Source organism: Chelonoidis abingdonii, chromosome 1 (genome assembly GCF_003597395.2).
Source record: "Chelonoidis abingdonii isolate Lonesome George chromosome 1, CheloAbing_2.0, whole genome shotgun sequence".
NCBI lineage: Eukaryota > Metazoa > Chordata > Testudines > Testudinidae > Chelonoidis > Chelonoidis abingdonii.
The window spans coordinates 104,579,988-104,597,570 of NC_133769.1; the positions used below are offsets into that span (position 1 = coordinate 104,579,988).

General features: G+C 45.8%; 1 protein-coding gene across 2 annotated transcripts in view; it reads right to left on the minus strand.

Moving 5' to 3' along the window:
• RFX4 (regulatory factor X4) overlaps positions 1-11,174 on the minus strand; it is a 132,425-nt gene extending 121,251 nt beyond the window's left edge. For both annotated transcript variants that reach the window (XM_032769700.1, XM_032769699.1), the window contains exon 1: positions 10,892-11,174. In XM_032769700.1, the coding sequence (XP_032625591.1) occupies positions 10,892-10,934 (43 nt within the window). In that variant the 5' untranslated portion in view covers positions 10,935-11,174. The remainder of the gene's footprint in view (positions 1-10,891) is intronic.
• Between the last annotated feature and the right edge of the window lie 6,409 nt (positions 11,175-17,583).

Consider the following 17,583-nt stretch of genomic DNA (forward strand, 5'->3'; position numbering starts at 1 on the left):
CCCTCTTCTTGTTTACAATGTCACCTAAAAGTGAGAACAGGAGTTCTCACTGCACTGTTGTAGCTGGTGTCACAAGATATTTACATGCCAGATGCGCTAAAGCAGGGGTTCTCAAACTGGGGGTTGGGACCCCTCAGAGGGTTGTGAGGTTATTACCTGGGGGGTTGCGAGCTGTCAGCCTCCACCCCAAACCCCACTTGTTTTATTTTTGAATGTAGGTTGTTGTTTCTTTTACATAAATTTTATATTTGTAAGTTCAACTTTCATGATAAAGAGATTGCACTACAGTACCTATATTAGGTGAATTGAAAAATATGATTTCTTTTGTTTTTTTACAGTGCAAATACTTGTAATCATAAATAAGCACTGTATACTTTGTATTCTGTGTTGTAATTGAAATCAATATATTTGAAAATGTAGAAAACATCCCAAAATATTTACATAAATGGTATTCTATTATTGTTTAACAGTATGATTAATCGCATTTAACTTTTTTAATCGTGCAATTAATCACGATTTTTTTAAATCGCTTTACAGTCCTAGTTTATATTGAGGTGGGGGGGGCAAGTATTGTCTCTGTCACCCTGTGTTTAGGAGAGGAATGTTGGCACCAAGTTTGGGAAACCCAGGGCTACAGAGCAGGGCCGACGAGGAGGTGGGGAAGCCAGTACAAATTACCAGGGCCCAGCAGTCCAGAAGGGGGCCCGGGGCCCAGCTTCGTGGGCCCTGTTTAGCTAGTCCGCCCTTGCTGGGGGGCCTGAAAAATTTTTTTCACCAGGGCCTGAACCCGCTCTCAACGGCCCTGCTACAGAGTCGACCACAAGTTTGGGCTCCATTATCATTGCCATTGGCAAGAAAGGTAAAATAGAGGACCAGATCTTCAGAAGGCTTCAGCACTTGGCAGCTCCCATTGTTTTCAGAGGAGGCAGCGAGGTGGGTGAAGTAAATCTTAGGTACAAGCACAAGCCTTACTTTGCAATATAGTTTGAAGGTCTGTTTTTAAACTCCGCTATTCCCATGTGTGATGGAGTTCAGGGCCATGAACCTGCAAGGAGCTCTGCTGGGGCAATGAGGCTGTGTGCAGGTGAAGAGGCCCACTCAAGCAGAACCCCTTTCAGACCCCAGGGCTTCCTTCATGGCACAAAAATATGTCCAGTGGTAGACTTTAGAAGCCCAGGAGAACAGGCTTCTCCAGAAGCTGGACATACGTTGTGCTAATTTAGGCCTTCCCCCCCGCCAACATTACCTCTGGCAACTGGTTTTCATCACCAAGAGCACATGCGCCCTGTCTCCGTGCAGCTTTAGCACTCATCAGATATTGTTCAGAAATGAATACAATACAGGAAAAGTATGTTTTAACCCACTGTATCATTCCATTCAGCGGATCGCTAGTCACCCTACATCTCTTTTATCTGCTGTAATCAAGTTGATTTCTTATGGTAATTCTCTTTGCCATTTTATTGCAGTATAAATGTACCACAGGCTAAGGGTGGAATCCAGTGCCTCTTGGCATCAGTGGAGAGACTCCCAGCGAATGACTCCATTAGGCTCTGGTTCAGGCCCTGTCAATCTGTGTAACAACCTAAAGTTCACAGCATCTGTATTTCAGTGTTTTGCTTACTCAGGGCCTGATTCTATAAACACCTACTTCAGTGAGTAGCTGTTACTCCTGCAGGTAGCCCCATTCAATGTAATGGGAATGCTCATATGAGTCCAGGTTGGTGGTGTCAGGCCCTGGCTAGCTGCATCACCTGAAATAGCTGTGCTGGAGAAAGCTGGCTATAGGAGGCCCATTAGTATTATTCTGATCAGAGCAGGTTTTACAAAAACTTTAAAAGTGAGTACTTATTAGAGGGAAGGGGAAAAAAAGCAGGGACTCAAATACTAATGTGTCTGAGGACATTTCTCCTTAATCCACTACAATTTCTAATCATCTGCTCTTGAAGTCCTGACTTCAGGCAAAACTCCTATTTCTTTCAAGACTGGCTATCAACTTTGTAACTGAATTAACTCTCCCCCTTGAAGAACAGGGTTTACAATGGATGTGCTGGCATAAACATAAGAGCCTAACCCTGTAGTACTGATTTGCCCAAAGTACCTATTGTCTTCAGTGGCAGTTTTGTTCACCTAATGACTTCAGGATCAGGCCAGGAATAGCATAGAGAAATCATGAAATCGAAATGCATATCAAGAGCTGAATGCTTTAGAATAACTTTTTCTCTTTCTTAATGCGGTGGGTTTTAGTTGGGACTATTTCTCTGAAAGATACCTTCCATTTCCTTCAACAGGAGTTTTCCGTAGAAGGGATGGGGGGTGGAAATGGCGGGATGGGGCCCTCTATCAAGTAGAAAATTATACTATACATACACACTTACATATGAATGCAAATGAAACATGCACACACAGACACACGTATGCATACACAAAAGTTTGAATATGTACATATTAAAAAAAACATTCCATATGCCCAAACTGGCGTAATCATCACAAATTACCCTTCCTCGTTACTACTATTCTCTATAGTATCCCTCATGGCAAAACCCATTATACCACCCATCATCCTAACTAGAATGTCAGCAGCCCGTTTACTCAGCTGCTATGAGTTTCAGGCTCCAGCAGGATCAAGTCTTAGAGCGTACTTGTTTTCAGTTACAATGGCATCAATATAAAATGCAGCACAGATCCATGGAACTAGACATGAGGGGAGAAATCAGGAAATTCACCTACTTCAGTATTCATACAATAGCGAGTTGATTATTTTATTGTCATGTAATGTCAAATACCACTCAAAGAGCGGACTTTATACCTGCGTTAGGTACATGACAGCCCACCACTGCTCCAAAGGCGTGGTTACAGTTCTGACTGTACTTGAGCCCACCTCTTTGAGTCTTGACCTGAAGGGGGATGTGTGTTCAGATACCACCCACAGTTTAGCGATCCCAGCATTGCACCTTCATCTCAGGATTTTGCTGGGGGAGGCTCCAAAGTGTGGAACCCATTCCCCTTGACATTCAGCCCAATTCCTCTCTTCCTTCTTTATAAACAAACAAGAAAGCCTGGTGTTTTACAGTCAGATGCTGCTGCCCTACCCAGCCTTTCCCCCTCTCCTCCATACTGCCCTTATTTTTATTGAACCCCTCCTCCCTGCGGAGCGATTATTCTTTGCGGGGGAGGGTTAAAATAATAAGGGTGTTTTCAAATTATGCTTCATTATATTTTAATAATACTGGCATGTAGCACAGAACCCTAGTGTCTCAGCATGAGGGTGTTAAAAATAAAATAGTCCTCACTGTATGAACAGATTAAATATTCGATGTGAAACTTTAACTCAGTAGACAAGAACAACTGCAGAGAATCAGTTATTGGTCTGTTCTGTATTTCAGATGAGAGTAGGGGGGGTCACCAGTGCACAATGTCCACTGGAAGCACAATTGCAGTCTCACACACATGTCCAGAGGCCCCAGTTCTGGAGCCCTTTCTTCAACGGGAGTTTTGCCCAAGTAAAATGTTCAGGATTGTAACTTAAAAAAAGGATTTTCTCACTCTACTTTTGCAAAATGAGTCACTGTTGTGCCCCTCTCCAGGCTATTCAAGCATTTATAAATAGCAGGCAAATAAAGCACCTTCACTATTTTACACACACAGCTGAGAAAACTACCATGTTTTTCCCTCAAGTTTTTGGAAATAATTCAATAGCAATTGAAGAAAATGTAGATGATTTCTTCCCCCCGACTAGAACTTTGAACGTCAATGTCTAACCTCAGTCCAAAAATCTCTGAAAAGCAGGATTTAATATAAATGCATTGATACAATGTAAGGGCTTGATCTTAGTGCCTATCCCGTTCTTACTAAGAGTTCCTCCAGCATAACACCCAAAATAATGCCAGCAGCACCACGATAGTACACAGGAGAAAACATTTCAACTTCAAGGTGTAAAAGGAATACAGGCTCAGCCCAATTAACACAATGCACTATGTATATGGGAGTATAGAATCGAACAAGCATATTTCTACCACAGCATAAGCGATCAATAAAGAAATATAACACACTCTTCAGCCATAATGAACAGTTTGTCTCCTAGATAACAATGCAAATTGTTTTGGAAACATCTTATGAAAAGATAGGTAGTTTTTCAGCAACAAAGTAAACCACTAATTTGCATTTCAAAAATCTTGAGATCTAAGGTTAAAGACTGTATTATTATTCAAATGTTTTAAAGTGTTATAATCAATCTCTTTGCCAACCAGGACACTAATATTTGTTAAGATTTAAAGTGGTTACATCTTTATATCAACTTGCATTAACAAAATCAGTGTATGAAAGCCTTTATTGCTATTATGAGTGAACGTTTACATTCTAGATTTTTTTGAAAAAATGCAAATGAATCAAACATAATGTTTGTTACTAAAACATATGAGTTTATTTTAAAGCTATGTAGCTATAATGTCAGTTTCATTCACAGGGAATCATAATAATCCTCATGCAGTGATAAGAATATATCCCAAAATTAGACTAATGCTAAAATGCTTTCATTATTTCACGTGATTTAAGCATTTCAGGGTTCACACCAAAAGTGCTTTAAGGGCTCTCTGAAATCAATGTAAGCCTTTTGATTGGGTTTAATGGGTTTTGGACGAGGCCCAAAGTGTCAGCTTTAGGTCCGACCACTCCAAAAGGACCTGATCCCTCTCCCACTGAAGTAAGTGGAAGTTTTGCTATTGATTTCATCTGGAGCAACATGGGGCCCAAAAATCTGTAGCAACAAGTATCTCCATACTTTACATATACATCCAGCAGAAACGTTCTGCTGCAAAACTATCTGCTTTCCATTATCTCCTAGCCCTGACATCCGGTGGTACAGAGCAGTCGCAAAGGGTTTTATAATGCCTGGCAAGCTGGCAACACTTGCATGGTCTCTAGTTCCCTTCCTAGGAAAGAGATGCTGTTCTTCTGGAACCCAAAAGGATGGGAAGTGATGGAGGTTTCGACCTCTAGGACATGGCTTAAGGTATGTGGAAGTAAAGCTACCCATCAAGGAAAAAGGAGAGTACACACACAACTGCCCTAAAAATAACTAAAACATCACCATCACCAAAACAAAGCTACTGTTTTGATGAAAGGATTACATTCTGGAGGAAGGAGCGGAATCGTTCATTGCAGAACTCTGTTTCTTGTGGCATCTCTGGATGTGAGGCCTCTTTGGTGTCTGTGTGACTCGTGTATCATGCAATACTAAGATGACATGAGAGAATTCCTTTATTCTTTTGGGAAACTAGCTCTTTGCCCTGTCTTGAAAATATAAAAGCTATACTGTTAGCATGCTTATTCAACAGGTAGTAGACAGAGGCATTTCAAATCTAAGCTCAACACATCACTATTCTCCTTTGCCTCTACACCTCTGCTTCTCTCTCTCTCTCTCTCTGACCGTTTGCTAGGTAGCTCTGTGGAGCACCTAAGAAGATTATGTCAACCAAAGGTGCTATGCAAAATCCAGCTGCATTGTGTCAGCTGATGCAAGGAAGTGGGTAGTACTAATTATTAGGCTGCAAGGAAGATTTTTTTGGCCGCCTGGGAGAGCACTGATGGTTCTAGATGCCTGTCCCTCCCAAGTTTGTTTGGACAGGATTGTTAATGAGTGATTAAGAATGATTTGTTGGAGCTGTTCAGCAGGGTTTCCCCTCTTCTCTTCTGCATGGTTTTATTTCACAGCAAGCTGCAGGGGCTCCTGCATTGTATGAGGGGGACATGCATGCTCCATTGGATCCTTGCTCCTTCCACTCACTCACTCCCCCTTTGTTGTGGGCTCGCGGCTGCTTTCTCGGTGCCCCCTGCTCTCAATCTCCTTTTAAAGCACCAAAACAAACAAACCCAGCAAATTTATAATATTTTGCTACCCGCTTCCGGGAGCTGCCCCCCCCCCCAGCTCCCTGCAGTCACCATGGTGATGTCACTAGGGGGGGCTGTGGCTATGGAAACCTGTTAGTACTTACACTGCCTTGCAAACTTTTTCTTTCTGTGTGCGGGAAGGTGCAGGGCGGTGCTGTGCGTTCCAGCCGTTGGGCACCGCTCAGGGCGCGCAAGGTACCATCAACGCGCACAAAGCACCACTCTGCGCGCCCAAGGCTCCCTGAAGCCAACCCGAATTCTACCTGCGGTCACTCTGAGCCCTCTCCCTGCAGCAGCTCCTACTGGCCAGGACTCCCATTGATTTCAATGGGATTGGCCCACCCCGGAGAGAATGAAAGGCCCTGGAGCTGGCTGTGAAGGAATAGACTATTCAAAGCAGCAGGGGCACATGGTGATGATTTAAGGGCCAAATTCTGTTCTTACTCACACCTTGTCTACTTCAGTGGGGTGCATTGCGTGATGGTGGGGGCTACACTTTGGCCCTTAAATTGTGAGGAGGCACAAGTCTGGAGATAACTTCCCTACCACAGAAGTGACTCTGCCCAGCTCTATGGAGAGGCTTCTGGCTGCCTAGATGCTTACCAGCGGAAGAGCGCTGAGTAGCTGGAAAGCTTGTCTCGCTCACCAATAGAAATTGGACAAATAAAAGATCGTACCCCACCCACCTTGTCTCTCTGGGTGCTTACAGTGCAGCCATCAGCATGGTGCTCAAGCACCTATCCCTGTCCCTGACCGCAGAATTGTGTCCAGAAATGAAGCCCTCTCCTCCAGTCCTTACCCTTGCAATGCACGGTGGGCGATGGGCGGGGGGCGGATTAAAGACGCCAGGATCCGACCCTTCTTGGCTTGGTTCATAATCTGTGTGTGGCAGGTGTAAGCCTGTAGCCCTCTTGCATTCAATGCGACTGGCCAGACGGCAGCTACTCTTTCCACGGAATCACTTCCTCCCTGGCCAGCAGCGCTAGGGAACGGCTCCCCCTCCAGCCCCCAGAGAAAGATCCCAGCTGGATGGCAAAGGAGGCTGCATGGAGCGCAGGAAGGAAGGGGACCCAGGAGGAGCTGGGGAGGGGAGAGGAGGGGGAACTGGCAGGGATTTGGGGGAAATCCAAGACAGTGCTGTGGGTGTTGGACTCCCCCTTTGACTGGGGAGGTAAAGGACATGTGGGGGTGGGGCCGAGGTAGGAGTAGGCAGGGGCTTGGATGGGCCTGGCAATGAATCTCTCTCCTTCACCCCAAGGCAAACAGGTAGCAGTATTAGGCTGCTTGTTTGGGGTCCGTTTTAATGAGCCTGAAGGAGCCCTTGGAGGAGAAGTTCTTTCTGACTAGGGCCATAAAACCCAGCCCCTCTGTGAAGATCCCCCACTACTCCTTGCTCTTCCTTTGTACGTCTAAAACAAAGGGCAGGACGAGCTGCCAGCCAGCAGTGCCTCTACAGGGCCTGGGTTTTTACACTTTCCTTTAACTTGCAGCGCCTTGCAGAAGAAAACAAAATCAATCCGTGCCCAACGCTGGACCCTAAGTGCCTTTAAACAGCATCGCCAGCAAGAGTAGGGGTCCCCTTGCAAAAACTAACTGCCTATCTTCATTAAGGGAGGGGAAGGACAGACACACTAACAACCGTCTATCCCTCGCGAAGAAATCTGGGGGCTTTTCCCTTCCTGAATACGGGTTGGGTTCTCTCCATACAGCAATCGGGAAATGCCTTAGCTATCAGGGGCCAGGACCACCAGTTCTGTTGTTGCTGCCTCTTGTCTATTTCAATTAGTTTCCAGACCGGAGCTCCTGGATCCCTGCTGCTAATAAGAAGTGATTCTCTTCTTCTTCATCATCTCTCTTCCCTCCTGTCCCACACCTCAGCTAAAGGATATTTCTTTAACAGGACAAAAAATGAGAAGGAAACGGAATCGCTCCCTGGGTGTGTGGATGCATCCTTCACTTTCACTCCAGCAAAATTCTGGCCTTTGATTTTGAGCACTTGTTGCATATTAAGGGAGGAGGGACTTTGAACATTGCTGTTTAAAACAAAAATCCTACTAAAAATTCACAAGACGAAGCTGAAGATCTCATTAAAAGGAGAGGGGATTTTGTAATACTTCCAGATTTGTAGCAATCGATTTCTTCTTTGAATTGGTTAAAAAATAACTTATTTCCATGCACGCTATATCTTAATTGACTATTAGCTAGGTTAGATTTAAGCAGATGACATTTTATTTTACAAGGCAAAGATTATTAAGTGATTTCAGTGCCTTGCAATTAAAAGTTAGAGTGGTTAGGTTCCCCTCTTACTTTAAAACAACAACAAAATAAAACCGCTAAAGAGAAATTAAAACATGGCTGATTTTTTCCCCCAATGAAGCTATATTTCTCCACAAACGGCATAGGATCTTTACATAACAACTGAAACTCAGAAGAAAAGCTAATTGGATTAAGTCCTCTGAAAGGGAGGCTAAGGTGTCTGAATGAGACAACTGCAAAGCTCCACTTTTCTTGCCATCTGTTTAGCAAGGCTAAAATGTCTTCTGATTAATATTATCTTCATCAATCGTTGCCATTTATCATAACCATACTGCCCTTAAAGAACGGCGGCACAGAGAGGCGGCCGCAGGGGCACAGGTTTGACTGTTGGGATTGAAAGTATCTGTGATTCCAATCGCCTGTTACGCCGATAAGTAACAAGCAGTGCCCATAAATAAGTCTGGTTTGCGTCCCTGCTAAGAGGGGCAACTTTTTCCTACTGTTTAACGACTCTTCACTGAAAAGTAGGCGCAGTGTGGGCTGAGCTGCCGTAGAGCGAGTCTTGCAAATCAGCCAGTACAACGCTTCATTCATTTCAAAACATTTTCATCCTGAGAAAACAAACTCCATTTTTTTTATTTTTTTTTGGTGAAAGGGTCACATCTTTTTGTAAATTCGCCCCAGTCAGACTTTTTTTTACCCCCCTGAAAGGTTTTGAGTTCCAGCTGTTGCGTTTAGTTCTTAGTGCATGCACATAATTAGAGCTTCAGCAGCAAAAAGCCAGTACAATGATCTCACACTCTGCATTTAAAAAAAAGCCTATTAAAGATGTAAATATCGGGCGTTTGCTCATGTGGGTGCATGCGGGAAAGAAGCTCACATTTAGGTGGGGAAGCGTCTCTCTCTTCAAACTTGCATGCGATCCGATAGTAGACTTTAGGCTCTCTTTATGTCTGGGGCCTCTCTCAACAGCCAGCATCGACTCCTACCCGAACCGGTGACAATTGGTAGAGAGCAGACAGGATGTCAGGGGGTCTGAAATGTTACAATATTTTCATACACACACATACCCACAACTTACTTCTGGAGAGTCCTTCTAATGCTAGAGGTACCTGGGTTCCTTCCCTCAGAACTGCCTAAAAACACTGAGCTGGAGGAGAGAGATTCTTTGCATCCGAGCGAAAGACACACACAGGCGAATCCCCAGTGGAAAATACAGCTCGGCCAGGGAGAAGGAGCCAAATAAAAGTTTTAGTTCGATTAGGGTGGATCCTGTCGGTCTTCCTCGGATAAAACTCTCATGGAGTCACTGGGAGTTCTCAGCGGGCAAGGGCTAGAGAATCTGGCCCATAATTACTCTTTGATCAACATTATAGGCACGATCCTGCATTCATTGAAGTCAATGGAAAAACTCCTATTGACTTCGTTGGGAGAAGGGTTGGGTCCCCAGTATTTGTTCAGCCCGGCAATATATAATTAATTATAAATTACTAAAACTCAATAGAAACCTGCGTAAGGGGAATATAAGCCGCAAATCAGGGCAAACGTCCACGTACGATTTCTCATTTCCATTTTTCACTTGATTCCAGGTTGGGCTTATTTTGAAAGAGGACTTTACCGAGAGAGAGACCGACCTGTTTGGAAAGTTTTTTCTTCTTAGAAAAGCGCAAAGGTTACTGATGCATTCAGGGATCTGCTTCTGAGTGGGAACTGGTTTCCTATATCAGGACAGGCTGGTGTGGCCCAATGTAAAATCCGTCTGGACATAGAATAAACCTAGACATGTCAATTCTATGTGTGCACGATTTTAAAATCGATTTCATAATGGGAAAAAGGGGACACAAGGTGAATGGTCCAAAAAGAGAGGTGGGTTCGTTTCGGAAGGTAGCTAGCTGACAGCCGGCATTGGGAAGAAATGGAAGGCCTTACATGAACGGAGCTAATAAAGCATGTGTTTCAGTGAATACTCCGAACCTATCCACAACATTACAAGCCACCAAAACTGCAATCCACTGCCACCTGATTTCCAAAGCACGAGCCTTGCCAACGCTGCAGTGCCAGGGGCTGGCAGGAACCGGACAAATACACTTTAGGATACTCCTCTGACTTAGCTCCGCACCCATCCCCTGTAGTCTAAGGAAGCCCGGGGCTCTCTTTGCTTGCCGCGGTTACGAAGAGGTTAGCCACGATACCCGTTTCATTCCAACCAAGGTCTTTACACCTAACCCTGGCTTGAATTGCAAAAAATCCGAAAAACTTCCTACTCAGTCAGTCCGCCCCAGCGATGGACTCCCTTCCAAACCGGCTTGAATTCTAGCTATTCCCACAAGACGCCATTTGGATGAGGTCATTAAAAAAAAAAAAACCTTCCTTATTAATACCGTAATGTATTGCCCTGGAAAGGCTCCGCTCAAATCTAGCCACTGCCTAAAACTGAAGGCAGAGAGGAAATTAATTTGCCGATACCCCGAGGAAAAATCCAGCCTGCACCGCAGCTACAAGTGTAAACTCAGGGCTCCAACCAATCCTGCACATTTTAACACAACTTTTTTGCCCCCCCCCCGCCCTTGGGGTCTTTCTGGTGAACTGAAACACACACACACACACACACACACACGCACGTTTGACTAGAAGCCGGGTAACTTATCACCCTATTAGAGTCTAGTATATTTCCTCCGTGATCACTGTCAAGTTGAATAGTCTCCACTTGGCTGCAATGGGAGACTGCTGTCTCGAGTCTTGGACTAACCTGTGGAATCCATGTCAGGTTCCTCCAGTAACCCACAATGCATGCTCTTCCCATGGGCAGTACAGAAGCCCCAAAGTCCCGGGGTCTGGAGATCCCCTAGCTCAGAGATGCACACCAAGAACAGAGTAGGGGGGAGAGAGAAGGGTGGGGGGAGGTTAGAGAGAGGGAGAGAGAGGAACACTCAGTAATCCAGCAGGGCAAAGCCAGACCCGTCAAAATGTTTGCGGATGTTTCATGGGAAAAAGCATCATTTTATAGGAGCCCTGATGGGAGAAATGTCATTGATAGGCCAGCCAGCCTGATGAATGGCTGCTAGTCAGATGGGGATGTGGCAAGGCTCGATGTGAAGCCCATTGTGATGCTGTTTTGAATAAGAAAAGCTTTCCTCCAAAAAGGGGGGCCTTAGATCTACGCAATCCCAACACTTCGACTTCCCTCCTCGGTTAGAGCATTAGAAACGTTTTTGATTTAAAGTTCCAGCGGCCTTTCCACTCCCCCCCGCCCACAAGTATTTGGTTCATTACAGCCTGAGCTCAAATTTGGCTCAGCTCTTCAAACAAGCAGGAGATATGGATGCTGCTGTGTGTAAAGACTCTATCGATCGATTTCCCCCCGTTCCCCAGCTGAAGTTGGGCTCTGCGCTGCCTTCCCCACAGACCTTGCAAGCTCATTTTGGCTGGGGAGGGGTAACGGAGAAAGTGGCCCGTGATCAGCGCTGACGGTCCAGTTTGTGTCCCTGGCACACCCGCCGCCCCCCAGGCATTTTTGCTTGGCTCGCCGGGGACTACACGTAAACTTCATGTGTTGCACAGGGCGGTGGCACGTTGTATAAGTTATATGCACTTGACATGCAAGTCTGTAAGAGAAGGGAAGGTTGTGTGTGCTCCCCGGGATACGTGGAAAGAACAAAATGTTACCTGCGATGTTTAGGACAACGTTGTAGGGGTGGAAGGGAGCAGGACTGCAAAGAAAGTTGCCTATTCTGCAGGCGGTTCTAGGTGCTGGAAGTGGAAGTAAAAGTGCAAAGCTCGGGCTCTGCTAGAGTGGCTGGTTTAGGGAAGGAAAAGCTGTGATTAGAATATGAATAGAGCTCCAGGAGAGGAAGAGAAAGGGGGATTACAGCTGAATTACTTTGACCATGGACAGAGCCAACGTTTTCTACTCTCTCCCCTACATCCAGACTCCCCCCCTCCTTCCCTTCCCCTGGAAAAAAAAAACCCAGCAAAACAAGCAGCGCTTCTGCTAAACAGGAAGCCGAACATTTCATAGGACCTTCAAATCCATATTAAGAGATGAAAGGAGACAAAAGCGCTGCTGCTAGTCGGCTGCCGCTGGCCCCTATTCGGATTCTGATCACTCATGGAAAAAGTCTTTGGGCCGAGAAGGGAGATGCTGACACACTTGTCAGATTTGCCGAAAAAAGGCAGTAACGCAAAGATTGTCGTTTGGGGCAAAGGAGTGAGGAGCAAAACCTGGAAAACTCGAGGGGGGTTTGGGTGCGAAGTGAAGTATGGCTGAATAAGAGGTTGCAAAAGGAGTAAGACCGATACAAAATAACGTCTGAAGCAACGGGTGATAGATCGAAAAACCCTTCAGGGAAAGGTAAAGAAATCGGCCTATTAAATTTCACAAATGCTTCCTGCTGCAAAAACATTTCCCCAAAAAAGACCTAGGAGCAGGGGCAGAGCAGGCTTCAGCAGCTGCTCCAGAGCAGCTCTGGAAAGGTTGTTTTATTGCAGGCTGGGATCAGGCACACAACAAACTGACCCATTTGATCCTGGGTGTTTATTGAATCCCAGGGATGAGATGATAATGAGGTGATGGGACATAGTATCAACAGGAGCATATTGTATCGGGCTGTTGGGGGCGGAATTTGGAGAGTCCTAAAGAGAAATCCCAATGTTGTTGGCTCAGCAATTCCTGGAACATTGGTAGAGTGTAAAACCAGATTGTGGCCCCCATAGTGATGCCAATAAGAACTATAAGCTTGACTGTGTCCAGCTTGTTTGTGTCTATTGAAAGGTGGGAACAAGAGTGGAATTGCAATAGCAACATTTAGCAAAGAGAAAGCAAACCTTTCCTCTGCTGGGCGCCATTTGGGGATTGTCTCTTTAGGTTGCTCCAGAGTGGCAAATCCCCTATTTGTCCCTGAAAGAAGAACTGAACTCACACATTTGGGGAAGTCGAATCTGACAATTTAGAGACAGCTGCTTTTTGTTGCCCTCCTTTGAAAGAATGCCATTTTCCTTCCCTTCTGGTTGAATTATGATTTAGACACTGACCATTTCTTTTGATCAGGGCTAACGGGGGGCGGGGGGGGGGGCAGAGAGACCCAAAGGTTTGCAGCAGCTGTATCTGGAAGGCTGCCTTTTGTCCTTGCTGGAGTGTGCTAGGAAACACGTGATGGGTTAAAGTGGGATCATGCTGCAATAAGCAGCCCAGGGCATTCAGAGCATTCGCCCTGTCTCCTGTGGGAGTCTGTTTGGGAATGAGGGCACTGAGCTCGAAGGCCATCAGCACAGAAACTGTCCTACAGGCAGTGGAAAGGGGTGGAGGGGTAAGGAATGTGGGGCCAAGATTTCACCTTTTTAAGATGGTCAAAATTTCACATCCATGGGCCAGCTCTTCTGCAGCCTGTGTGCGATGGTGGGGCTTGTGCGGGGCAGCTGCCAGCACCTGGACAGCAGGGAGCTGCAGCTTGGGCAGGTGATGGGCTTGCTCTCCTTCCCTTTTCCTGCAGGGCTCGCTGCTTCTTAGGCCTCACAGGTGAATGCAGCAGAGAGTGAGCCCCCAGCCACAGTCCCAGCTCCCAATCATAGGCCCCCAGGAGACTCCTCTCCAGTGCAAAGTGCACTGTGAAACTGGCTCTCCTCTACTGCCAGACCGGCCCTCTGGCCATCCAGAACCAGACTTACCTTAGTGGCAAAGGAATTCTGCCCTGGCTCTGGATTCTAGGGCCAGCACAACTGGGAGGGAGGGAGGGAGCTGGGGGTGGGGTCTATTCCTTCTTGTGCAGCCACAGCATCATTAACTCAGGCCTGGTCTACACCACATGGGTAGTTCAACATACTCTGCCTTGCATCAACCTAGCTGCAGATACGTCTTCACTTAAATCTGGCTCCCACCATCATAAGTGCATCTCTACACTGATTTAGTAATACCATCTCCCTGAGCAGTGCAGAGTCATGCTTGACATAGTTAGGTCGACGTAGCATCAGTGTAGACACTGCGTTACTTACCTCAACTGTTACTGGCTTTCAGGAGCCATCTCACAATGCCTCGCGCTGACAGTACAATTGACACAAGCGCACCGCCAACCCATGGAGCCTTGTGTACACACTCACAAGCGATGTAATAACCGCTGTGGCTGTTGGTCAACAAAAGTTAGGTCAACATAATGTTGTAGTGTAGGCATGATCTCAGTTCCAAGCACAAGGGCCAATCACTTTTCCACCACCACAAACCTGGGTGTACGAGAGCAGAGGTTAGCCCAGGGCTTTTACTTGGGGGTTCCCTGCTAAGCTGCAAGGTGGAATCAGGGCTCCATAGTTGGCTGCTCCCTTTCTCTCAACTTCAGAGTTTATTTTTCCTCACGTTATGACTAGAACACTGTAAAATAGAAATAGTTTATTAGGTTTAACAAAACAAGGTTCCCCCCACCCTGAATTTCTGACCCTGCTGAAGCCCTGCATGCCCCCGTATGAGCACTCTTTGGAGCCTGCCTGTGTTTGCTGCTGTGCAAACCTTGTGCATGGTGTGGGGATGTGCACGCGGGTGTATGAATAAATATTTGGGGCAGGGGTAGCTGGAAGCCTGTGGTGCTTCTGGGGGAGTGGGGTGGAGGGGGATTAGTCAGCTTTGACCTAAAAATAGGAAAAAACTGTATGTAATGGAGCTTCCAGAGCTGGGTGTGTACATGGAGGAGTTACCTGGTGACAGAAACTGCTCCCTCAGAAATTACTCAGAGGCACAGGCAGCAGCAAGGCCAGGTGTGCTATCAAAGCATCAGGCAGCGGGGCTGAGTGAGGGCCAGTGAGCCTGTCTGGCCAGAGGCAGGCCTTCTAGTGTGGGGCCAGGCATCCACAGGGGAGAAACAACTCCTGCTTACATCAAATAACAGGCAGAGGAGCAATGTACTATGTTGGCCTGATTTTCAGAAGTGCTGAGTATCCAGAATGCCAGCTGAAGTCAGTGGGACCTACCTGTGCATAGCATAGGGTGACCGGATGTCCCGATTTTATAGGGACAGTCCCGATTGAGGTCTTTTTCTTATATAGGCTCCTATTACCCCCCACCCCGTCCTGATTTTTCACACTTCCTGTCTGGTCACCCTAGCATAGCATCTCTGCAAATCAGGTCCAAATGTTCTAACGCTTCACGAAACCATCCCTGATGTCCCAAAGTTAAATAATTTGTTAGCGAGCAATACAGCAATTACTATGAACACGTTTCTTCTGTGCTGGTGAGATGGATGCAGTTCACAAGTGATTACGTGCAGGATGGGATGACCAAGACACAAACCTCATGGAGCTGAATGCAGCCCAGGGCGGCCCTCTTCTTTAATTTAAACCAGAGGTTTGCCTCTGCAGAGATGACAAGTCCAGCAAGTGATGCTCCATGTGAGCACTGTCTACTTCCTCCTGGGGGCAGAACTTCCAGCTCAAAGATGAAGGTGGTTGCTCAAAAGGAGTTGAACAGGTATTTGTTTTGGTTCAGTTCAGAGTTGCGTTCAGTTGCATTCAGTGTCTTTGGGTTCAGTTCCAGATCAAGCCACCAATAAACCCCCACAAACACAGTTCAGTTACCAGTGTGAACTGGTTCAAATCAAATTTCAGTCTTAGTGGAAGTAAATTTGAAAGAGATAGTTGAAAAAATGAAACTATTTTGATTTTTGACCATTTATTTTTTAATTTTACATGAGTTTTCCTAATATTTTAGTGTTATCAAACAAATTTTTTATGAACAATTTGTTTGAGTGAACATCTAATATTTAGTCTGTCATATTGGACCTCAGTGATGAAAGGGTACATTTGAAACCTGAAAGTGTTTTTTCAAAAATTAACTTGTGTTGCTGCAACTGCCAGGGGCGGCTCCAGGCCCCAGCATGCCAAGCACGTACTTGGGGCGGCAAGCCGTGGGGGGCGCTCTGCCGGTGCCGTAGGGGCGGCAGGCAGGCTGCCTCCGGTGGTTTGCCTGCAGAGGGTCCGCTGGTCCTGTGGCTTTGGTGGACCTGCTGCAGGCGTGCCTGCGGGAGGTCCATCGGAGCCACGGGACCAGCGGACCCTCCGCAGGCAAACCGCCGGAGGCAGCCTGCCTGCCGTGCTTGGGGTGGCAAAATCCCTAGAGCTTCCCCTGGCAACTGCCAACACAATTTTTGCCAGTTGATATATTTCGGGCATGACATTTTTATGATGGATCCCCGTAGTTTAATATGTTTTCTTTCTTCCTGGACCATCTTCAAATTATTCAAGAACTGGCCTAATCCTTTTTGGGCTTTCCTTCATCTAGATCTCACTTTCTTTTTGGAGATTTCATGAGTTTTAACAAGTTCCAATTCATCATCTCATCTTTCAGTTTCAGACATTGATTCTATGACATCATTATTTTAGACTTCTGCCTGAAGCATTTCCATTTTCATCCACGTTCGGGGGCAGAAGGGAGGGGGAAAGTCTTGAAGACCATTCTTCAATCTCGGGGGCTCCTGGCTACCTCCTATGGTGTACAGAGACAAGGTGGGTGAGCTAATCTCTTTTATGGGATCAACTTCTGTTGGCGAGAGAGACACGCTTTCGAGCCACACAGAGCTCTTCTTCAGGTCTGGAGAAGGTACTAAGGGTATCACAGCTGAATACAGGATGGAACAGATAGTTTAGCATAAGTAGTTAAAACATATTCAAAGGGACCATTCAAGATGTCCAGTTAGCTGCTTAGCTTCCCCTCTCCCTCTCTTCTCTTCTCATTCTTCTGGGGTGGAGCTTTCTGGCAGCAATCACATGCTCGTTTGTTAGTTTGTTGTCTTGGTTTAACATGAAAATAAGATCCCACGGTTTTTTTAAACTATTGAGCCTTTATTTTAATCCCTTCTGTGGCAGCTGTGAATGTTCTTGTTATCCATATCTATGGATGCTCCTCTTTTGAATCCTGCTGACCTCTAGCCTTCAGTAACAGCTGGTGGCAATGAGTTCCACAGAATAATTGTGTGTTATGCAAAAAACGTGTGTGTTTAAACTTTTAAAAACATGCTGCCTTTCCATTTCATTGAGCTGCACTATGCTTTTCCATCTTGAGACAGGGTATATAGAATTGCCTAGTCTGCCTTCCCTATATCATTCATTATTTTGGACACCTTTATCACATTCATCTTGTTCATACCCTCTCTACCCGTCCCAGTCTTTTCAGTCTCTTCCTGTCACCACTCTTCCATCCCTCTACTCATTGATGGTCCTATCAAAGAACCTCCCTCAATTTTGCTATATCTTTTTTTGAGATAAGATCAGCAGACTTGAACACGTGGTTTGGTATCATTAGAAAGACTGTAGTCCAGGCCACCTGGTGCAACAAGTGTTGAAATTAAATAAAAAGGATCCCAGGCTGTTTTATGTCTGAGAAACTACATTTCAGTAAAAACAACACAATTACCATTAGAATAACAAGTTTACATTTAAAATAGTACCAAAGCAGCTATTTGTTCC